Here is a 25,167-nt window from a genome sequence, read left to right as displayed (position 1 = left end):
CCAGTAGTCGGTGTCAACGTACTATAGATGTACTGAATATGCAAGTCTGGAAAAACTGGTGGATCAGTGTCCATTTTGCTCTATGATCACACAATACAATTTATGAACCACGAAGGGGCCATTTAGTTCACTGGGCAACTGAGTATATATATATCTACAGATTTAATGTGACATTTTCTAATTATTTAATTAAATTAGATATAAGTAGGCCTGTTTTATTGCAAATTCTGAAGTGCAGAATTTATATTTCCAATAAGATTGTTTTCTTTGGTCAAATAAGCTTTATGGATCTGGCAACCTCATTTTACTCGTACAGCCAAAGTGCGATCGTTTAAATTACGGTGTAACAATGATTTTTTTTTTTTAATCGCAAAGGTAACCCCTAGAAAACCAGACAAACACTTCGTCAACAATTTTAACATTTTGAAAATAAGTAAATGCATAGGTGTACTCTTACTTTGACATGCAACAAAGGTTCGTATTTGTTTTATTCAAAACGAAAATGTTGCATCATATTCACAGGGCAGAGAAACGTAGTCAGAAGTCTTACAATGAATCCAAAAAAGTACCCACTATAAAACTGCAGAGATAGTTTTGATCGATGACCAACAACAATCCCAGAAAACTATATGTAAAAACCTCAGTAATGACCTTATAACATTGAGCACCTTATGTAATGAATCTATTATGTTGATAATATATTAAAAATATTCTCTATTCAAATGTTTTTTTATTTTATTCTAAACGTTCTTTGAGACACTCGAACTAATTTAGGGTTTGTCAACGCTGCAGTCGTAACAAACCTGAGATTGTCACCATGCCAGCAGCACGCGACGATGGACAAAGATTATTATAGCAAGTCAGTCCACTGTCGGCCATCTTTGGAACACTCTCGAGAGGTTATTTCCAGTCATGCTAGTGCAGCTTCTATCTACTTGAATTGAGAAAGACCGAAATCTAATAAATAGTTTGTCAAGATTAAGATCAAAGAACATATTTCAAATTATCGGTAAAATCTGACAATTCTGGTTACATAAATTGTGTTTCTATACCTCATATTATGTTAAAAAAAAAACTAAATGTTCTAGGCTTTTATAGCTAATGCGCATGTGCGTCCTAGAGTTGATTGACAGGGGATGTCTGGATCTAAAAGGTGATTGGCTCTTTTATCTTTAAGGCGGTACTTCCTTTCTACATCCGTTGACCGTTGGGCGCTAGAGCTCCTTGGTTGAGCGTTCCAATTCCTCCCATTCAATTTAATAGAAGTGGCCCATCACTGCTAAATATTCTCTGTGACGGGTCACCTTTCAGCGGGCGCATTGAATGAACACACAACTCGCGGTGACGTATTGCACAGCTGATCTGGCAACAACTGGCAGTTCACAGAAAGGGCCCGATGGTTTCTGCGCCGAGGATATAAACGCATCAACCTTTAACAGTGCAAAGACAAGGTAATGTGAAATTAAAATGTCTGTGAGTGTGGGGAAATGGTGCTGGTGGTGAGATGTGGCTGTTACTCTGTGTGATCGACGCTGACCGGTGTCTTGTTTATTTCCATGCGGGGACGTGGGATTGTAATTTATGAGCGTTATAAGGAACATTTCGTCCATGATGTAGCTATACGCGTACGACTAAGCGTTATCATGAGCATTTCAAGACAGGAGCACCCTTGACGTGATCCGACAGTCGCAATGTCGACTACATGTAACGAATTTGCTTTAACAACAACAGCTGTAGAAATTACACTTAGAAACTGCCGTAATGTTGCTGCGGACGCCTTCGAGCCTCATTCGTATTCATTTCATGAGGCCTCATGAAGCTGACTTTTGAGTCTTGTTGACAGCTTTTCAGTGTAAACTATAACGTTACTGGACAATTTGGCAGGACTAGATAGTCGTCGCAATTTCAGGCACCTCATCACGGGATCACTGATTAAATAAACCCCTATAATGGACCACAGAGCGACGCTTGTCAGTCTAAAAGCCAACCTCATCAGGAACGTGTGCAACAAAAACATCAAGCGACTCACTCCTGACTGTTTAACAAATATAAGCCGTGGATTTGTTTATGATTTGGTTACATCTAACCTTTGTAATACAACAACACGAACCGGTTTTCTGATTGGTCGACCGTCTTATTAATATTCCGGGCTCGTAAGGGTCTGTTCATTCCGAACACGTTCTCTGTGCTGTGTTTTCATTGTTTTCCTATGTAAACATGTGATAGCTAGACGTTTTTAAACGCTGCGTCGCGTCTCGCTGGTGTTTCAGCGTTTTTAGTTGCCTAGAGAAATGTAAATTTGACATTGACACAATGGCTACGTTTACACGCACCATCATATTGAAAATAAATGCAATAAGGCAACACTGCGACTAAACTTTTGTTCATGTAAACAGAATATTCTGATTATGCTTATAATTAGAGTAATGATAATCGCAGTAAAATATGTGGAGTACTCTTATTTTAATCGCTTTATACTGGCATGTAAACGCTTTAATCGCATTTCTTCCACTATGATCAAAGTGCGCCTGTGTCAGTGCTGCAGACGGACCATGTTCCACTCAAACACAGGGTCGAAAACATCACGAAATGTTAACCTTTGTTAAAAGGTGCAAGACAAGACTGTTTTACATTTGTATTTGGCACTGTCTTTTTACAAAATTATTTGTGTATTCTTTGTTTCACATATGTAAGTGTAAAATCTCTAATCACAAACCACATTTTAATTTATATATTTAATTTTAATTATTTTAAAATCTATTTATTAATTTTATTTTAACCCCCTGGCTTTCCAAGTAGGTATAGCTGATCTTCATATGTGGGTGGAACACTAGTAAAAGTGATCTGGGTTACTCCACAAGGGGGTGTCACCTGCACTCACGGTTAAGGTTAGGGAAAGGGTTGGTTAAGGGACCCCTATACCGTTAATAATTTTTGGAGCTCTGCTGCTATATCCTTATCTGGCTATTGGATACTTGTACTGTTGATTGTTTTGTTGTTTCACTATATTAAAAGTGCACTCAGTAACTTTTGTCTTTGTGTCATCTTGGACTTACACTGACACCTAGTGGCTTGGATGCAGCATAATTTAAAATCAATAATTTTTGGTTTCAGATACCATTGTAGAAATGTAGTATTCACAGTCAGCCATGATTACTTTAATCAATGAGTGAAAGTGTCAAATAACAGGATGGTTAAGGGGGCCTGGGTATCTCAGCAAGTGTTAACGCTGACTACCACCCCTGGAGTCATGAGTTTGAATCCAGGGGTGCTTAGTGACTCCAGCCAGGTCTCCGAAGCAACCAAATTGGCCTGGATGCTAGGGCGGGTAGAGTCACATGGGGTAACCTCCTCGTGGTCGCAATTAGGGGTTCTCACTCTCAGTGGGGCATGTGGTAAGTTGTGTGTGGATCGTGGCGAGTAGCATGAGCCCCCACATGCTGTGAGTCTCCGTGGTGTCATGTACAGCGAGCCACGTGATAAGATGCATGGATTGACTGTCACAGAAGTGGAGGCAACTGAGACTTGTCCTCCACCACTTGGATTGATGTGTAACTGGGCATTGGGCATTACAAATGGGGAGAAAAGGGGATAAATAAAAAATAACAGGACGGTTACTTGGATTGAAGAACAGTATTTGGCTGGTCATGTGATTATAACATGGCACTCCCATGTGCAGACCATCTCCATGTAGAATAAAACTGTTTTTATAAGGTTACTGATATGACTGGAGTCTTCATTTTAATGTGAGTGGTCATGATTTCCTACATATATGGCAAAATTACAATGTGTGTCTTTAGGAGTTAAACGTTTTTAATGAGGAAAAATTACTGAGTGCAACTTTAATTATATATTCTCCAATGCTAATAAAGATGCCATGCCATGTTAAAAAGAGCATACATTTTTAAAAATGTGCTGCGAGACACCCGTGCTCTGCTCTGACACCCGTGATCTGTTGCGCTGCAAAAATGATTTCTTTATGAACGGCCCAACACGGTTCTGCTCATTCTCAAAAACAAAAAGTCAGTGCCTTATGTCACAAAACCAGACCTACAACACACAATAAACATGTGGAGACTAGGTGGAATGTTGTTTCTCTCTGCTTTCTGTCAAAACACAGTTGCCATAGCAGGATCCACCCGCTGCTTCAGAAATAACAGTTCTTTCTTTCAACAGAGAGTTAGGCTAATGGATACTCTGTTAACATAATTATACTAGTGATATAGCTACATTCATTGCGGTTACTCGTGATTTTGTTTTGCGGAGATATATTATGTATTTACTTTGCAAACTTAAAATGTGTTTACCCCGCAGGTGCTAAGATGAAACAAACATGATAAGCACCAATGGCCCCTCCATCAAGTGCGAGGAGACCCGGGACACCGGCAGGAAGAGGAGGCGACCGCCTGAAATGCTTCATCTCATGTTTGCTGTCACCGTGTGGTTGGTGACGGGTACCACCATATCCAGCTTAAACAAATTGATATTTGCCGTGTACAATTTCAGATTTCCCCTGCTTCTGTCAGCCCTTCATATGCTGACAGCAATAGTGGTGGACTATGGACTGATCAAATGCAGGGTTATCCGGCTCAGAGGGATCGGTGAGCAGGATTTGACCACCAGTGCTAAATGCAAAGTATTCCTGTTGAGTTTGACATTCTGTGCCAGTATAGCATTTGGAAACATGGGACTCAATTACGTCCAGCTTTCATTTGCGCAGATGATCTACACCACAACGCCGTTATTTACACTGGCCATTTCCGCACTGATTCTCGGAAAGCAGCACCACATCCTGAAGTACACCGCGATGATACCTATCTGCCTCGGGGCATCATTCAGCATTATGGGCGAGGTCCAGTATGACCAGATGGGCTGCCTGTTTGTGTTCGCCGCCACCATGTTACGGGGTGTAAAATCTATTCAACAGAGTGAGTAATAGCGTTGGGAAGTTCTTTTGGACAGTTAAGTCAATTAAGAGTTTTTATTATTCACCTTTTCAGTTATCTCTTAAAAAAGTGTTCCAAAAGATACATTTATGTCAGACTGTATTTTAGGTTAGGTTACATCATCTTACATTAGCAGGGTTCCCATGCCTGGAAATCCTGGAAAACCTGGAATTTTGCAATGCAGTTTTCCAGTCATGGAAAATGAGAAAAATACCTAAATGTCCTGGAAAATAATGATTTGTCCTGGAAAATATTTTAGTATAATAAAACTGATTCTGACAAGGTTTTTGTTAACATTTTCAAGTACTGATATAGTGCAGAATGTTTTCCTTCCAACACTGCTGAGGGTTAACAACAAACACATTTGAGTTGTAAACTTTAGATAACGACGGTGGTCAGACGCAGATAAAAAAAAATGTGATAATGAATTTGCACCCGAGGTGGTAGCAGCGTAGGGATGATGCAGCCTTTACACCTCAGTGTGTAGATTAAGAGTCTGCTTACACCGCCGTCACATGTAGGGCCCTACGATTTCCGCAATGTGGAAAACACGGATTGCTGAATTCAAAAGTTGCATTAGCTATAAAATGTGAAATGTCAATGAATATGACATATGTGACAAAAGTGAATTTTTGAATGCATGATTAAATTAAGAAATGTTAATCTCGATATGTCCAGGTGTGATTATTAAACCACTAAGGCTGCGATTTAATTAAATAAATATATAATCTGCATGTGCTGCATGCTTCAAAATGAATGTGTGAAACGGCTGCTCGTACGCTGAAATCCCCTCATCATGAGCGTCACATGTGCTGTGTGTGTCGTGTGTTTGTAGCAGAGCGCTCTGAAGCGTGCAGCACATACAGACTATTTGTTTATTGTAATGAAATCAAGCTTTTTGGGGTTTAATAATCACACTTAGTCATGTAGCAACGCACAGAAACACCAAAACAACTGCTCGTTTTAAATGAACAGATGAAATGGGGAAAAAAGAGATCATGTTTAATGTTATTAAATAATAATAATAAACATGTATTAAGGCAATATCTCACATCTGTGATGTTCTGTTGTGCTGCACTTTATTTGATATAACTATCTTCAGTGTTGTTTCCGATTATGCTGTGAGGATTTTGTAGAAAATAAATTAATTTGATAAAAATAATACAATTTTTAAAAAATTGTATTCATTATTAAAATAATTGTATTTTCATTTGATTATAGTTTTATTTAAATTTGATTAGACACCATTTTGTGGATGAAATTTTATGAAACTGTCGAATATGGAATTTTGTTAAAACAACTCCCTAATAACCACAATTTTAATGACCTCTTGTTTTTGTTTAAATATTGCAACCGTGTGGCACAAAATGTCCTGGAAAAATGTGCTTTGAAAAGAGTGGGAACCCTGATTAGGTTTGAAAGGTGTACAAACCATTCAACAGAGTGAGTAATGGCATTGAGAAGTCAGATTCACTTTAGCAAATTGGTTCTTTTCAGGAGTTTTGTATAAATGTACGTTTTTTTTTAGAAAAATATTCATTGATTCTTTTGAATTATCGCTTGAAAAGTGTTTAAAATGTATGTGTATGTACCTCATTCACAGTGGTGCCAGCTTTAATTTCTGATGGTAATAGAGCGCAACAGTCTGTGTTCCGGAAGTAAAAATCCCATACATTTTTCCATAGACAAATTGATTTTCAACGATAATTTATAAACCTTTGAAGACAGACATACAATGAGCATTGAGGTGGTTCATAAATGGTATATGTTTCCACTGAAGAAATCAGTCTGCGTTATTTCAACTTCATTATTTAAAAATCAGGTTTGATAGCGGAATTCATGGTAAACTACATTACCCATGGTACAGCAGAGAAAGATCATCCAATCAGAGAACTGCAGACAGCAGGAACGACCAGCCACTTCAGTGACGCACTGTGAATGACAACCAAGTTGGTGTCTCTTCACCCTTAAACTACTTATATATTTGTACATATCAGTATATTTTGCAGTAAAATTAAAATATATTGTTTCTGTACTTCTAATCAACAACCTAATATCAAAAGTTTTCTATATTCCCAGTTTTATATTTGATTGCGCCATTTGCAGTGCTTCATGGAATTGCAGTTTGTGACCTCATGAAACCCGATAAGTACACAGTCTTGTATCTTTGTCTTTTTGTCCGATTTTCAAATAATGTTTGGCAACAAAACAAAGTTTGTATTGTTGTGATTCACCTTGGAGCTGGTTGGATTGGTTCATGGCTTACACCTTTTTTATGGAGTGATTAATAAAAAGCCTATGGAAGCAATAAATGGGGAAAATACTTCCGGAACCCAGACGGCAGAAAAAGTGGGATTTTCCTATGGGTTTTTATAACCCATAGGAAATTACAAACTTTCATACCCCAAACATGACATAAGCTGAAAAATCCCATTATAAAAACCATAGGAAAATACAGTGGGAACCCATGGCGAATTCTCTTCTGGGTTTTTGGACTACAACCTAACAGCTCAATGACATAGAAGCTGTACCAACCTTGCTCCAGGAGAGCTACCTTCCTGCAGAGTTTAGCTCCAACACACCTGCCTATCATTTTCAAGTAATCCTAAAGACCTTGATAAGCTGGTTCAGGTGTGTTTGATTAGGGTTGGATCTAAACTCTGAAGGAAGGTAGCTCTCCAGGAGCAGGGTTGGTGACCCCTGCTGTAAGGGTTAGACTTACAGTCTCTAATGTGTGCACGTTTGTTTAAAGTGTTTTGGATCATTCTGCTAATGAAACATTGAAAATTTACTTGAAATTTCAGTTGACAAAAACCTCCAGACAACATGAGTATAAGATGTGATCCATATCTTTAAACATTGCATGTCATTGAAGAGAATGTAAGTCTATCCCTCACAGCCTCTTTTTCATTCACGTCAAAAATCAAATATGGTGCTGCTGTGAATAAGGTCTATTTGACTGTTTTCGGTTAGGTTAAATAGATTGTGTCAGCTGTTTTGTTAACAAATATTTTAAAAATAATATACATTTTCGCCAATGTTATTAACTAGTGTTCTCACCTACTAGTTTTACTCCTAAACATAAGCTCTCAAACGACACACTATACATTATGTACTTTTAAAATATACTATGCACTATGGAACACAAAGTTTTTAGTACACTTAAGTATTCGGCATTTAACAGGTGACAAAGTGATGTTTCAAATCCTCACGATGTGTTGCCGGTAGCTTTAGCCAAACTCAGGTCTAAACTTCTCAAATTAAGTCCATATTCACTCTCAACTTACATTAGAGTTATTGAGCTAGCTTTAGCACGTAAGCCAACCTCGGTTCATTACTTGAATCTCAAACAACATACAAATTCACACAGATGATGTTAATGCATTTAACTTAAATTTGTATGGTGTTGTCTTCGCTGAAGTTTTACTAGTTGCTACATTCTCCGTTATTTAAATTAGTTTTGTCAGATAAGCATAGTAGCACGGTAACTCCACCCCTTTCATTACATACAGCAAGCCGCGAGCGTTGAGTGCATGAAGTGTCCAACATTCCACACTCCGTTTTGACGGTTGAAAAAGTCCATCATTGGGTTACTCATAGTACACTTTGTTTTGCTGCAATTTTGTGTTAATATACACTCTACAAAAACGTAGGATAGTACAGAAGTGTGCGGTTTGAGATGAACCTAACGTCGATTGATTTATAATGCTTTGCTAATCGGCTCAAAAGAACAATCCATGTGCAAATCAGAACTCACTTTAGAGCGATCAATGTAAAGCTTTCCCAATATGCAACACATATTTTTTGCTGTGTATATTTGAAGCTGTATCTAAATTTAACCTAATTCAAAAAGCCACCAGCTTTTATTGATATGGAAATATTCCCTCTAAATGAATGTTCCTGACACCAGAGCCTATTTTTGTCTTTCATAGCAGCTGGTTCAAGTTCTTGGTCATTATTTCCCACACTTCTGGTACCTCCTTGTGCAAGTCTTAGTCAGAGAGGAGAACACCCTGTCTACCAACAGTCGATGGTACATTCTGTTCAATAGACTTGCACATGAAGGCACACTGCCATTGCTACGATTGTTGTTGTTCTAATCATATTTCCTGAAGTAGCAGATGATTTCACATTAATGAATAGCGTTTGGCTACTTGAGTGTTTTTGTTTTCTTATGAATGAGTGTCAGCTGTTCTCCATTAAGTTATGGGACTGCCTTCCTAGAATAATGATGTAGGCATCTGGCTCTGAGAACATCTAAGGTGTGTGACTGGACTGTCTACACAATGGGAAAACCTGTTTGGCTATATTTTCTTTTTATGGCTTCATATCTCTGTCACATATTACTGCAACAAAATGCTGTATACTGACACCATACAGTGTTATGTGTCTGTAAAAGCACATGTCATTTCAAATTTACATAACGTAATCTACATTTTGCATACAAGCTAAATGGTCTGTTGATTTTTAACCTTGGTTTTAATAAGGCAGTGCCTTGTTTTTAACAAAGTGAACTTTGTTTGCAATGTAAAGTACACAAGCAAAACCGTGGTGGGCAGTGTTCCATTTATACCAATATTTCCGGAGGGCCCAACAGTTGTAAGGAACAAGAGTTGTGTCCTAAATGATGCACTGTACACTACACTTTCCTTATAAACTATACACTCAGCCATCTAGTGTATACATTTTCAAAGTATAGAATTGTCCCAAATAGAACACAAACGTTTTTATCTACATGGAAACATTTGCTGTTTTTCAGCTGACAGAAGTGACATTTAAAACGTGCGCAATGTGTTGCCGCTAATTGCGCATTAGACAAACTCAGGCCAACACTTCTCAAATGATGTACTGTCGATTGGAAAAGTATTCAACTAAGGTGCTGTCATCACAGAAGTTTGGCTAGTTGCTACATTCACAGATAAAAACAATTGATTTGTCAAGTCAACATTGTGGCCAGGTATCCCTTCCACTATTAGAGCAAACTGCGAGCGCTGAGTGCATGTAGTGCCCATTTTCAGTGGGAACATATTTCTTGTACTAACAATACAAAATGGCATTCAATGGTGCACAAGTGTGTGATTTGGAATGCACCGTATAACTTAACTTAAAGTTGAAAAAATATGCAAAACGCTACAATTTTTGAACAATTTTAAGTTTAACCAGCTAATGTTTTTTATTGCCCATAGTGTTATATTATCAACATAATTCATATTTTATCTATGTGAATGATTTCTGATGATGATCTACTGTATATATTAATATAACCTTTAATTAATTTATATAATTACACTCAATAACGCGTCATATTGACGCTTTGGTTCACTGTGGAGTCAAACAATATATAATTAAAGAGTTTTGTTCCTGATGTTGTATTAACTTACTCAGAACCACTTTGCTGTCTTGGTCCAGGATAGACACTCAGTGTAGACATTCAGTTGAAGTCAGAAGTTTACATACACTTAGGTTGAAGTCATTAAAACAAATTCTTTTAACCACTCCACAGATTTCATATTCGCAAACTATAGTTTTGGCAAGTCGTTTAGGACATCTACTTTGTGCATGACTTGAGTAATTTTTTCCAACAATTGTTTACAGACAGATTGTTTCACTTTTAATTGAATATATCACAATTCCAGTGGGTCAGAGGTTTACAGACACTAAGTTAACTGTGCCTTTAAGCAGCTTGGAAAATTCCAGACAATTATGTCAAGCCTTTAGTCAATTAGCCAATTAGATTCTGTTTGTTAATTGTAGTCAATTGGAGGTGTACCTGTGGAGGTATTTTAAGGCTTACCTTCAAACTCGGTGTCTCTTTGCTTGACATCATGGGAAAATCAAAGAATTCAGCCAAGACCTCAGAAAACAAATGGTGGACATCCACAAATCTGGTTCATGCTTGGGAGCAATTTCCAAATGCCTGAAGGTACCACGTTAATCTGTAAAAACAAAAGTACTTAAGTATAAACACCATGGGACCACGCAGCCATTATACCGCTCAGGAGGGAGACTCATTCTATCTCCTAGAGATGAACGAAGTTTGGTGCGAAAAGTGCAAATCAATCCCAGAACAACAGCATTGGACCTTGTGAAGATGCTGGAGGAAACAGGTAGACAAGTATCTATATCCACAGTGAAACGAGTCCTATATCAACATATCCTGAAATGCTACTCAGCAAGGAAGAAACCACTGCTCCAAAACCACCATAAAAAGCCAGACTACAGTTTGCAAGTGCACATGGGGACAAAGATCTTACTTTTGGTGAAATATCCTCTGGTCTAATGAAACAAAAATTTAACTGTTTTGCCATAATGCCCATCGTTATGTTTGGAGGATAAAGGGTGAGGCTTGCAAGCCGAAGAACACCATCCCAACTGTGAAGCATCCTGTTGTGGGTGTGCTTTGCTGCAGGAGGGACTGATGCACTTCACACAATAGATGGCATCATGAGGAAGGAAAATTATGTGTATATATTGAAGCAACATCTCAAGACAGGAAGTTAAAGCTCTGTTGCAAATGGGTCTTCCAAATGGACAATGACCCCAAGCATACCTCCAAAGTTGTGGCAAAATGGCTTAAGGACAACAAAGTCAAGGTATTGGAGTGGCCATCACAAAGCCCTGACCTCAATCCGATAGAAAATTTGTGGGCAGAACTGAAAAAGTGTGTGGGAACAAGGAGGCCTACAAACCTGACTCATTTACACTAGTTCTGTCTGGAGGAATGGGACAAAATTCCAGCAACTTATTATGAGAAGCTTGTGGAAGGCTACCTAAAACGTTTGACACAATTTAAAGGCAATGATACCAAATAATAACAAAGTGTATGTAAACGTCTGACCCACTGGGAATGGGATGAATTAAATAAAAGCTGAAATAAATATTTCTCTCAACTATTATTCTGATATTTCACATTTTTAAAATAGTGATCCTAACTGACCTAAGACAGGGAATGTTTTCTACGATTAAATGTCAGGAATTGTGAAAAACTGAGTTTAAATGTATTTGGCCAAGGTGTATGTAAACTTCTGACTTAAATTTTATCTAGATCACCTGTTGGTGTTATGTTTCTGTACACTATTTTTGGTGTGACCCTTGCATCACGGAGGTTAAGGTTGTTTATTTTTTGCCAGTGACAATGGGGGTACCCGAATAAAATTCTGAGATTTACCGTTCTTTTAATTTTATCACAAGCTAAATTAACATTCAAACCCAGTTCATGTATTTCTCACTGGCAAAAATTATTTTGTGTGCCTTCTAGTGTAGAAACACCAAAATGGTTGTGGCATAAATGTCAGATAAATATTTAATGATATAATCCTATCTTTTGCAGTTAAAAAATAAATAAATGCATATACACATGCATCACACAAGTATGCCAGCCCAGCACACTGCTAGGTGACGTAGCTTAGTGATAGCAAGTAAAATTGATACTTCACAGTTTTACCAGATTCGTGCATGTCAGTCGTCCACGATTTTAGTTTGTCTGTTTTTTTTGGTTTTCGCAGTTTAAAACGTAATTTGTATTTAAGGTTAGATGCGTAGAGAGTTTTGTGTCTGATGGGTCTGAAGTCGGCCGGCAACACCGTACCTGCAATGATGCGCAATTCCAGACACAGAACTGAATGCTATTCTTGCGTTCCATGACACGATGGGGGGGGGGGTTTCAAGTTATGTAGTTATATCATATCTAGCATACCCATCTCAATCGGTAAGCCATTTATTCAATATCATATGTGATTAATATAACATCAACAAAACATTTACAAATATAGCATGTTCAATACGAGGGAGTTGTTTTACAAAGAAAATTGTAATTAAATATACGCCACACTGTAAAAAGTTTGGGAAACACTGCTGTATGCTTCACAGCCTAGCTCAGCATGTACTTTAATAAATGAGTGTCTATATTAGTTGAAGTATCAGCCAGTCCGATAAATCCACTAATATTTGCCCCTATTGAGATTATTGGCACCGGGAGATAACAGTAACCTCTTTGCTGATTAACACTTGGGGTCAACTTTTTGTCAGTTCCAAAATCTACCAACAGCTTTGAATAATGTGAATTTCTCAAAATGTTTTCCAATATATTTTAGTGAATTTTCATGATGTTATTTAAACATTTATTTAATTAAAATTGTGTCTCAACTACTAATATAAAACCAGTTTATTTTCTCTAAATAAATAACTAAATGGACATCAAAAATTGATTAGTGTTGAAAATATGTAATTATGTGGGGGGACAAAGAGAAATAGCTGAATTCTACCTATGGTTTGTGTCAGAGTTCTGGTGGTGTTTATTTTGTAAATAATGATCATCTGACTGCTCATTATCCAGCTTATTACTAGACTACTTGGAAAATAAATAAATGTACAAGAAACACTGATTTGAGTTAAAATTATTTGATTAGCTTACTTGTAGATCAGAGAAGTAGGAAAGATGACTCTCAATACCCTGATGACCGGTCTGATATGACTTAATCCCCGGATGTGCGGTTGTAATTCAGAAATATCCGACAGCTAGATGGCCCCATTAACCAATCAGAATGAAGTATTCCAATCACCCGTGTAGTAAAACATGTTAACGCATATGATTTATTAAAAAGACCATATGTGAAATGTTGTATATTAGTCTTAACAGCGTTAATGCTTTTATCAAATAACTCAAACAAAATGTTTTACAGGCAGACATTGTTTCTGATATGCTAATGCTTATTAAAAAAATGCTTACAGCACCTTTAAATATCCTTGAAGCTTAACAAGTAGTTGAGGAAGTACATCATCCGGATACTCTTAGTACAATTTTTTTTTTTTTTTTTGGGGGGGGATTTTCAGTGTTAACATACTACTTGCACTACAAAATTCCATAGAATAGTGCAGAAGTGTGCGGTTTGTGACACCAATAGTACCAGCTCAATTCCTTTTGGGCATGTCTGAAAAAGATGGATAATGTTAACTTCAAGATCACTCTGACCAATCGAGACTGATTGAATGAAATCGTTCAGTTCAATTTGCAAACGTTTTGTTACCTTGAAACGTGAATTGTTCCAACCGATTCAGTCCAATTTGGTGAACTAGTTCGACCAAATGAGATCCATTGCGCAAACAAATCATTCATCCAATTTGCAAACCTTTTGTTGACTTGACCTTTGTTGACTAGGACTGAAATGGTTAGTTGACGTTATCGACAATGTCGACAATAAAACGTGGCTTCTGTGAGTTGCGTTAAGTGACCCGATCTAAGGGGGAGAAATTGAATCTTCTCCCAGCTGATGCACACTCTGGCTCGTCTCTCATGCATGTTTGCTGCAACTAGATTATAACGTGATGGCTCGCAACGTAATGAATAATAATATATGTCATGGTGTATCTTATCCTGAAGAAAATCAGCAACATGCAGCCCTATTAAGAAGAGAAGATTGTTAGTGAGTTAAAGATGGTTTGAAGTGAACATAAAGGTGAGAGAGGATAGTCTTAGCCCATTAAACAATGTAACAATTTTTTGGGGGGGATTTTGTCCTTTTTTTTGGTTTGTTTTCCTGTATAAACACCTTTTAAACAACGTACATTTACTTTGGGAGCTATACTGCAGAAGAAACAATTGTTATCTGAGAATGTTAAATACAATAGGCCTATTTAATATTTAAATATTTTAAAATATAAAAAAAAATTGTTTTAAGGATATTTAGACAATTTTAATTGGAAAACAAGACAAAAACACTTGATAACAATACGAGTTTTTGCAGTGAATTTTTACTGAATTAAACTTAATTACTGCAAATTTTTTTCCTTGTATTTCAGTGATGTCATTTAGAGGTATTTTTAAAAGATGATTTTGTCCTTTTTATTGTTAGTAAGCCCAATTAATACAACCTTTTTAAATCAATGCACAAGCTGAATTGTCGGTTGAGAGCTAATGATTAATCGCTGCAATAATCGCCTGAATAGTCAAATAATCATTTTAATTATCATTAGATTAGTTGATTATCAAAATTATTGTTAGTTGCAGCCCTAGTGTTGACTCCCAACCGATTCGGTCTGATTTGTGAAGTTGTTCATTATATGAGATTATTTAGTGTGAAGAATCGTTTGAAAATCTAATGAACCACTTTCCACTACAAAACTCCAACAAAGAAATATTTAAGATGATTTATTTTTAAGAGTGTAAATTGGCCATTGGTCACCCTGCTCCTTAGATATCAGTATCGGCATCAGCAATTAAAAACCCATACCGGTCAAACACATACAGTATATAGAGGAGTCGGTTTACTGTGAAGCTTCATATTAATTGCACTAGCTGAATCGTGTGTGTGTTATTTTCAGGCATCTTGCTTCAGGAAGAGAAGATCAGTTCTGTCTTCCTTCTGTACCTGATGTCCATCCCCAGTTTCTGCATCCTGGCCATAGCCGCACTGGCTCTGGAGAACTGGGCAGCACTCCAGTCTCCTTTCCAGTATGACCCCCACCTCTGGGGTTTCATCCTGCTCAGTTGTCTGGGCTCAGTGCTTTACAACCTGGCCAGCTGTTGTGTCATCAACCTCACTTCCGCTGTCACACTGCACATCCTGGGCAACCTGAATGTGGTGGGCAACCTTTTGCTCTCCCAGCTGCTGTTTGGGAGCGAATTAACGGCTCTCAGCTGTGCTGGAGCTGCCCTAACCCTCTCTGGCATGATCATCTACCAGAACTCCGAGTACATTGTTGCTTACCTCGATGCACGTAGAGCCCAGGTGCCAACTGAAGCCAGTAAATGGGGAGAGGATGTGGTATGTGCCAAGAAGACTGACTAAAGCATATCAACACCAACTTCAGAATCAGTTCTGGAGTCTTGTTCAGAAACTTCTCTAGAATTATCTGCAGAACCAGCTCAAGAACCTATTAGAAGGACAGAGAATCAGACTCATGAGAAAACGGACTGAAGATACTCAAAAGAGATGAAGTTTGGGAATATGTTCCAAAGCCTAGTGAGCTGCCTTGCTGTCAACAGCCTACATAGGCAGCTACCTTCTAAGGTAGCATTATAACTGTAAATGGAACCTCATAAGGAATTTTTGAGAGTTCTATTTAGCAGCAACTCATGCACAGACTTGATGCATAATCGATTTTTATAGAGTGTGCCATTAGCATGTTGCTAAGTTAACAACACAATATTCTCATAAGCATAATAAAACATAGCACGCAAAAATATTAAGTAAAAAAAAAGTTATTTTTAAATAGATTTGAAGTACTTTTTACCACTACTCATACTAAATTAAAAGTATATTTATATTCAACATGTCTCTTGATTTTCAGTAGAGTTTAGCATTAGCATTTTGCTAAGCTAACAACGATGTCGATTAGTGGTCCACTGAGTTTTTAAAAGTTAGATACTTCAATTTAGCGATCTGATTAGTCAATAGTTGATTGTCCAAAAAATTTGCTGGAAACCTATTTTACACAATATTTACTCAAAATTCACACAGTAATATTTGAAACCAGAAAGTTGGCATTATTATGGAAAAAATTATGACACCTTAAGAAAAAGTGCTTTGGTAAATCATGATAATGAGATACTTAATCATTTTTATGAGATAAATTATTCATAATTATTAGATTCGAAATAATTATTTTGAGATAAAAATGCTGAATATGCATATACTTTAAATTTTTGCAATACTTAAAATTTAAGGTAAAAATACTTAAATTCTATTTAAAAATGGCCTATTTTACCCAATATTTCTATGAGCTTTTTATTTTTGTTTATTAGAATATTGTGCTGTTAGCTTAGCAACATGCTAACGCCAAACTCTACTGAAATAGATGGCGAGTCGAGTCTCCTGTGCACTTAACCTGGGAGCGTTATTTGTAATATGCACAGACTTGCTGCCTATATACTGTAGATCTCTACAAATCTTGCAAAATATACTCCAGCCTTTACAATGTGGACAAAAAAGTAGTCTTAAAAGGCTGCATAATCATGCTTTTGTGACATAAGCACGCCTATGATGTCCTAAAATGCTGACTACATAGGAAGCTCACTATATTTTGGAACAGAGCATAGATATTGCACAGGAAGACTGAGCAGCAAGACCTTCGAGGAAGACTCTTTTGATTTTGACAAGTGCTAACTGGTTAATATAAAGACGATAATGGTAATGAAGGTTTAGTTTTCTCAGTACCTCCTCACTGTGCCAATGTTTTTAATTTCAGTCATCCCTAATATGGAGAGCCACCAATCCACAGAGCTATGAAAATGAATGATGCCTTTTTTCTTTTTACGAACGTGACAGTTTGTTAGGGTTTTATTACCTCTGTTTTGCCTACACATACTTTTAGCGCATAAAAAATCCTGCATGAGCATGGGAAAGATCTCCAGTATCCTGTCATATTCACACTGACTGTGTCTATCTATTGCACTGTGAAAAACAAATACGCAAATTGCTCTGGCTCGCTTAAAACGGTCAGCATAGCTGTTACTGGACTTGCACTTTTTAAATACTAGAGAAGGGCACAAATTTAAGAAATACATCGGATTAATGTATTTCTAGGTACTGTTACTCAGCCGCCCTGATTTGATGTTATGGGAGGGCATGTTTAAGGCAGCTTTCTGTAGGATGCCATGTTCGTTTGAACAAGGACCCTGTGTTTGTTACGGCACTACCACTTTTTTTGTCTAGGTTACGTTTACATAATGGAGATGAACAAGACCATTGGATCCTCAATTCAGTGCTGTTGTCTGCACTATTTAATACAAAAGTGTCTCTTTTCTCCGAAATTAGGTTTCATACCTCTTTGTGTTGTAGTTGAGGTATAAATTCAGTTCAGATATTTATAAATTGGACTCTCTGAGGAGTCTCCTAAATTTTTAGCACACTATAATTTCATGGGAGAAATCAGAATGATATCCTCATTGGCATTGTCCTCTTTAAAGATCTCAATTAAAAGTTTCCTTGGTCTCACTCGTCTCCTGTAAGTGGGTGCTCATCCATTTTCATTGGTTTCTGTATTTTGTTTTGTTTTCGTTTGACATCTGCTGGACAGTATTATTTTCCCTCCATTTTAAATTGTGTATTTTTATGCTGTTGTAGGAAACTGACACTAACAGAGGTTATAGACCAAGGTACAAAGGAAGGCCATTCCCTCAAAGAGGTTTTGTTGCCATCTGCTGAATAGAATGCGAATATGCTTTTGTTATTTTTATTTTTTATATATAGACATGCTGAAGTGCATTGGATAAAAAAAATAAATAAAAAAAATCAGGCATTTTTCTGTTTCCCAACTTAATAGGTATTTATTAGCAGGGTTTATATTTCAGATACATGTTCTCATTATGATGACTTTTATGTATATGTTGGTATTTTCCATTCATTTATGGGTACTTTAAAATAGCTAACTTGAATTTGGTTTGTAGCGGAATGTAATCCAGCTCCAACGTGGATGTGAATGTATCATAGCAGGCAACGAAAGTGTTAGCACTGTTATGGGGCCTACGCTAAACTCAAGTGTGCCTACCTGAGGGGCTCTGGTTTAATAAACACCAGCCTTTCACGCTTTATTTATTTGAAGGTCTCAACTGTCCATTCATGCTTCAGTGTTATCACACATCACAACATTTTCAGTGAACACCATAATGGGTAAAGCATTATAGAAGATGTCGATTAGTAGTCTAAAGATCAGAGTAGACAATGAGCGATAAATAAGACATTCACAACACTTATTTCACACAAAATTCACAAAAAAACGTGCATTGTCCATTGACAAGGTCGTTAGATTTCGGAAATGACAAGGTGGTGCTTGCACAGCTAGTTATCCAATTAGTCTGCCTTGGTGACATAATGGTTAACCACTAATCACGATTGAGCATATTTTCATCACAAGCACAATGGTTATTTCACTGTATGTTACAAACAAAATTATTATCAACAGAATGAACGCAACAATTACAGTCTATGATACTTCTTACTCTTAACTTGATGAGGAGAGGGTTTGTCAGTTAAATACCTCAGATGTTATTGCTTAATCCTGTGATGAATTTTGTTAACTTAACAGAACTTTTTTTGTGTGTGTGTATTGGATGGTTTAAATTCTGAGATCTGTTAACATAGAGAAACATTTAATGGTTCTGACGCTTTTGATGTGTCATGGGTTGCAGAGTACAATTGCTGACAATTTGCATAATTGTAAAGCTCTTGTGTATATATGGTTTCTGATGTCAGCAAATATCAGATGTAAATGCTTATTTTATTATATTGACGTATTTTACAATCATGGAAATCTGGACAAATAAAAGGTTAAAAAAAATGCCTTGTCTCCTGTTCTCTGCTTTCACACATTATATTATTGAGTGGCAAGAAAAGTATGTGGACCTTTTGGAATTAGCTGGTTTTCTGAATTAATTGGTCATAAAATGAGATCTAGAATTCATCAAATTCACAATTATAGACAAAAAATATGTTGTTTATTTTTTATTATCTATGTCTTGCTGCTGTTTTTGTATTGTTGTAGACTGGAAGCTCCTGTCACCAAGACAAATTCCTTGTATGTGCAAGCATACTTGGCATAAAGCTGATTCTGATATGCTTAAGCTAGCAACACACAAAAATTCTAGTCTTTCATGTCTTTATTGAACATCCCATTAAACATTCACAGTGCTGTGGAAAAAGTAAATGCACCCTTGGATTTCATAACTGGCCGATCGTCTTTTGGCAGCAATAACCTCAACCAAGTGTTTCCATTAGCTGCGGATTAGACCTGTACAACCTTTAGAAGAAATTTTGGACCATTCTTCCTAACAGAACTGCTTCAGCTCAGAAATATTCTTAGAATGTCTGTGTGAACGGCTCTCTTGAGGTCATTCCAGAGCATCTCTATTAGGTTAAGTTCTGGGTTCTGACTGGGCCACTCCTAAAAGGTGGACTTTCTTTTTTGAAGCCATTCTGTTGTGGATTTACTTTGATGTTTTGGGTCATTGTCACTCAACTTCTACTGAGCTTCAGCTGGCACACAGCCACCCTGTCCAGGCCCCCCAAGTAGCAAAGTAGCCATACTTCACCGTTGGGATGATATTTTCATGCCATTTTTACGCCATATGTAGTGCTGCATGTTCTTCTCAAACAATCAAACCATGGTTTCATCAGTCCACAAAACATTTTCCCATTTGTATTGGGGAGTGTCTAGGTCTTTGGCAAACTTCAGACATGCAGCAATATTTTTGTTGGAAAGCAGCAGCTTTCTTCGAGGTGTCCTGCCATGGGCACCATGCCCATTTAATGTTTTCCATTAAGTAGACTCATGAACAGATGTTAACCAGTTCCAATGATTCATTCAAATCTTTATCTATCACTCCAAGGTTACCTTTTGAGCATTCTGCATTCTGCTGTGTGCCCTTTGAGTCCTCTTGGCAGGATGGCCACTTCAAGGGAGAGTAGCCACAGTACTAAATCATTGAAAACTTGTCTAACTGTGGACAGAAGAATATCTAAGCTCTTCGAGATAACTTTGTAACCCTTTCCAGTTTTATGCAAAGCAGCAATTCTTGATCGTAGGTATTCCGAGATCTCTTTTTTTGCGAGGCATGGTCCACGTCAGCAGATGATTCTTGTGAATAGAAAACTCAAAATGTTTGAGTGCTTTTTATTAGTCAAAGTAGCTCTAACCCACACCTCCAATCTTGTTTCATTAATTGGATGCTTGGTTTACCAACTCCTGACTATAATTAGCTTTTGTTGATGTCATTCCCTAGGGGTTCACTTACTTTTTCCACAGCACTTTGAATGTTTAATGGTATGTGTTCAGTAAAGGCAGTACATATTATAAGTGTTCGTGTGTTGTTAGCTGAAGCACAGAGTGTTTTTCTATATTTGTGACTTTGGTGAAGATGAGATCACATTTTATGACCAGTTATTGCAGAAAACCAGCTAATCCCAAAGGGTTCATATACTTTTTCTTGCCACTGTGTAACACTTAAAGGGACAGTTGACCCAAAAAACGAAAATTCTGTCATTATTAACCCCCCGTCATGTTGTTCTGAACCAGTAAGACTTTATTTCCTCCATGGAACACAAAAAAGATGTCAGGCGGAATGTAAGGATCCTTTTGATGGTTCTTGATAGGCAAGGGTGTAAAGTAATTGACTACTTGTACTTCATTACTATACTCAATAGTTCACCCCAAAAAAAATTACATTTTCTCATAATTTACTCCTACACATCTGGGATGGCATGAGGGTGACTTACTTCTCCTGAAGACAAATTAAGATTTTTAGAAGAATATCTCCGCTATGTAGGTCCAAACATTGCAAGTGAATGGGATCCAACACTTTCAAAATACAAATAACACATAAAGGCAGCATAAAAGTAATCCAAACGACTAGGGACTAAAAACTAAATGAATTTCGGTTTGTTCTGAGCAGCCTCCTTTACAATTGATAACTGGTTCGAATGAAATTAAAGACCATTTAATAGCGTTCCTTTTTTAATTTTGTTCTAAGGGCGGGCGATGTACCAGTTGCAGTGTTACCTGATCTCTCAAGGAAAAACAGGAACAAAATAAGGGACATACCTCAACCAAAATAAATAATAAACAATTACATTTTCCCCCCATGTGGGGGAATTATCAGCATAGAAATCATAACGAGCAAGAATCATATATATAAGGCCTATATATAACATATTTTCAATAAATGTATTCATATTATTAAATATATTCTTAAAAAATATTTAATATCTGGCAATCTAAAATCAATTAACAGCCAAAATCTCTCTCCCTTGCATGCATGCACACACTTTGTGAGCACGTTTGGACTAAACATCATCTTATGTTAATTGTTTTAATTATTATGTAATGCTCTATGATTGGGAAGGTTAATGTTATTAAAATGAATTGTACACAGCAAATTTGCCAGTGTAAATTTAACTCCACATGTGTTAACTTTCGCACTTTTCTGGTGTCTATATGAGTAGCCCTTTCAAAAGTGTTGAATATGTACACTGCGAAAGTGTTAATTATTTTACACCAAGACAGCAAAAATATACTCAAGTGTGAATTCTAAATTACTCTGTGGAAGTGTGCATTAAACTCTAATTCGTTGTTTAATTTTACACTGATGGGGTAAACATATACAGGTGAAACTCGAAAAATTAGAATATCGTGCAAAAGTTCATTAATTTCAGTAATTCAACTTAAAAGGTGAAACTAATATATTATATAGACTCATTACAAGCAAAGTAAGATATTTCAAGCCTTTATTTGATATAATTTTGATGATTATGGCTTACAGCTTATGAAAACCCCAAATTCAGAATCTCAGAAAATTAGAATATTACATGAAATCAATAAAAAAAAGGATTTTAAATACAGAAATGTCGGCCCTCTGAAAAGTATAATCATGCATATGTACTCAGTACTTGGTTTGGGCCCCTTTTGCATTAATTACTGCCTCAATGCGCGTGGCATGGATGCTATCAGCCTGTGGCACTGCTGAGGTGTTATGGAAGACCAAGATGCTTCAATAGCGCCTTCAGCTCTTCTGCATTGTTTGGTCTCATGTCTCTCATCTTTCTCTTAGTAATGCCCCATAGATTCTCTATGGGGTTCAGGTCAGGCGAGTTTGCTGGCCAATCAAGCACAGTAATACCATGGTCATTGAACCAGGCTTTGGTACTTTTGGCAGTGTGGGCAGGTGCCAAGTCCTGCTGGAAAATGAAGTCAGCATCTCCATAAAGCTTGTCTGCTGAAGGAAGCATGAAGTGCTCTAAAATGTCCCGTAGACGGCTGCGTTGACTCTGGACTTAATAAAGCACAGTGGACCAACACCAGCCGATGACATGGCTCCCCAAACCAACACAGACTGTGGAAACTTCACACTGGACTTCAAGCATCTTGGATTGTGTGCCTCTCTATTCTTCCTCCAGACTCTGGGACCTTGGTTTCCAAATGAGATGCAAAATTTGCTCTCATCAGAAAAGAGGACTTTGGACCACTGAGCAACAGACCAGTTCTTTTTTTCTTTAGCCCAGGTAAGACGTTTGACATTTGAAGCCCATGTCCAGGACCCATCTGTGTGTGGTGGCTCTTGATGCAGTAACTCCAGCCTCAGTCCACTCCTTGTGAAGCTCCCCACACATTTGAATGGCCTTTTCCTGACAATCCTCTCCAGGCTACGGTCATCCCTGCTGCTTGTGCACCTTTTTCTTCCACACTTTTCCCTTCCACTTAACTTTCTATTAATGTGCTTTGATACAGCACTTTGAGAACATCCAACTTCTTTTGCAATTACCTTTTGAGGCTTTCCCTCCTTGTGGAGGGTGTCAATGATGGTTTTCTGCACAACTGTCAGGTCAGCAGTCTTCCCCATGATTGTGAATTCAACTGAACCAGACTGAGAGACCATTTAAAGGCTCAGGAACCCTTTGCAGGTGTTTAGCTGATTAGAGTGTGACACTTTGAGCCTACAATACTGAACCTTTTCACAATATTCTAATTTTCTGAGATTCTGAATTTGGGGTTTTCATAAGCTGTAAGCCATAATCATCAAAATTATATCAAATAAAGGCTTAAAATATCTTACTTTGCTTGTAATGAGTCTATATAATATATTAGTTTCACCTTTTAAGTTGAATTACTGAAATTAATGAACTTTTGCACGATATTCTAATTTTTCGAGTTTCACCTGTACTCCCGAGCACACATTACTTTACTCTGAATAAGTGTATATTTCTCAACATATATATTGACTGCATTTAACAACACACTTATGAAAAATCCTCAGCATTCCTCAAAATGATTGTGTATTCAATATTTAAATAAACAACACAAGCTTCCAAAAGAGCTCGATTTATTTTAATGCAATGCAAAAATCAGTATAACCAAATTAGGTACTGAAACATCAGAGCATTTAAACAGAGCACGACTCAAACACTGCCTTGGCTACAGGTCAGAAGTTTGAGACATGTACTTGTTCTAATATGAGTGCCCCATAACATGTCAATAAATGTTTGTTCGTTAAACCCTTCTTTTCAGTTTGTCCTAGCCACTGTTTCATGCGAACTATGGACCAAACTACTTATCTAAGTTCCCATATTCAAATTAACAAGTCTTACCTTGATATTTCACTTACATTCATCGGATGCCAAGCTGACCAAACGATCAATACAAGTTCCTGTATGTAAAATAAACACTGAACTGGTACTGAAACCCGCATTGTGTGTTTTCATCATCAGAAAAGAAAAAGTAATGTATATACAAGAAAGGCATTTCCACAACCATTTTTAGTCAAACCTTAGTGTTAAGCTTGTGTATGAGCGTGAACAAAAAACGAGGCAGCTACTATTAATTGAAATGATGAGTCACGCCTGGGGCTTATTATGAAAGGAATGTTTCACTATCTACTCTCAGACACGGATTTCAAAGTTGAAGTTAAATGAGGGGATGGCTTCATAAAGTTTCAATAACCATATAAAACTAAATAAAAAAATGAAATCTTACCTTTTGTGTCATCATTTGCTTTCATCTCAAGTTTCCACCGAAATATCCGCCATTTTTCATTTGAGTTGCTCATCAAATGCGGACTGTGTTTGAATCAATTTACTTCAATTTCCCGTATGTAAAATAAACACCGAATGGATGTTCAGAAGCACAACACCAAAAAATCACACCACTAGAAGGCAACATCTAACCTGAGCTGAGGGTAATTGAAGTACATGTTCACTAGGATTTTAACACTGTAACTCTTTAGAGGCTTTCACCCCAAATTTAACACAGAATTTGCTCAAAATTCAACTACCTGCTACAGTCTCTCCCTATAGATGTCCCCCTCTCTTATTTCAAGCAATTTGATAGCATAGAGAAATCCTTCATTTGGAGTTGTAAACGTCTCAGATTACATTTCAGTAAGCTGCATAGGCCGATTGACATAGGTGGGCTAGGCCAACCCAAGATTTTGTTTTATTATTATGCTTTCAGTCTCAGACATTTGGCTCATTGGTCACTTCCACCTGAGAGAGCCCCTCCCTGGTTTTGTATTTAACAGGAAGTTCTTGCCATTGCAAAACCCTTCAATCAAACTAATCGTAGAAATTAAGTTACACCCTGTTATCTCGCATCTGCACTCGGTGTGGACAAAAGTGTCCAGAGTGTTTAATTCAGGCATTTATTTAAATGTTGCTTCAAGCATATGGCTGAAAATGATTTATTAATGACTCCCCTTTCTGCTGGTCAGAGTGGATTGTGAAGGAGGTTAATACAC

At 37.2% G+C, this 25,167-nt stretch overlaps 1 protein-coding gene across 1 annotated transcript; it reads left to right on the top strand.

Moving 5' to 3' along the window:
- The first annotated feature begins 1,298 nt into the window (after positions 1–1,298).
- On the top strand, positions 1,299–19,206 carry LOC127636254 (solute carrier family 35 member E4-like). The gene is made up of 3 exons (XM_052116697.1): positions 1,299–1,451; positions 4,315–4,928; positions 15,267–19,206. The coding sequence occupies exons 2-3, from the start codon at positions 4,334–4,336 to the stop codon at positions 15,731–15,733; spliced, it is 1,062 nt and encodes a 353-aa protein (XP_051972657.1). The 5' UTR covers positions 1,299–1,451; positions 4,315–4,333; the 3' UTR covers positions 15,734–19,206.
- Positions 19,207–25,167: the final 5,961 nt, after the last annotated feature.

The sequence above is a fragment of the Xyrauchen texanus genome, chromosome 44 (genome assembly GCF_025860055.1).
Source record: "Xyrauchen texanus isolate HMW12.3.18 chromosome 44, RBS_HiC_50CHRs, whole genome shotgun sequence".
Classification (NCBI taxonomy): domain Eukaryota; kingdom Metazoa; phylum Chordata; class Actinopteri; order Cypriniformes; family Catostomidae; genus Xyrauchen; species Xyrauchen texanus.
The sequence above is the reverse complement of the archived record's forward strand: the minus strand, read 5'-3'. Positions and strand labels throughout refer to the sequence as shown.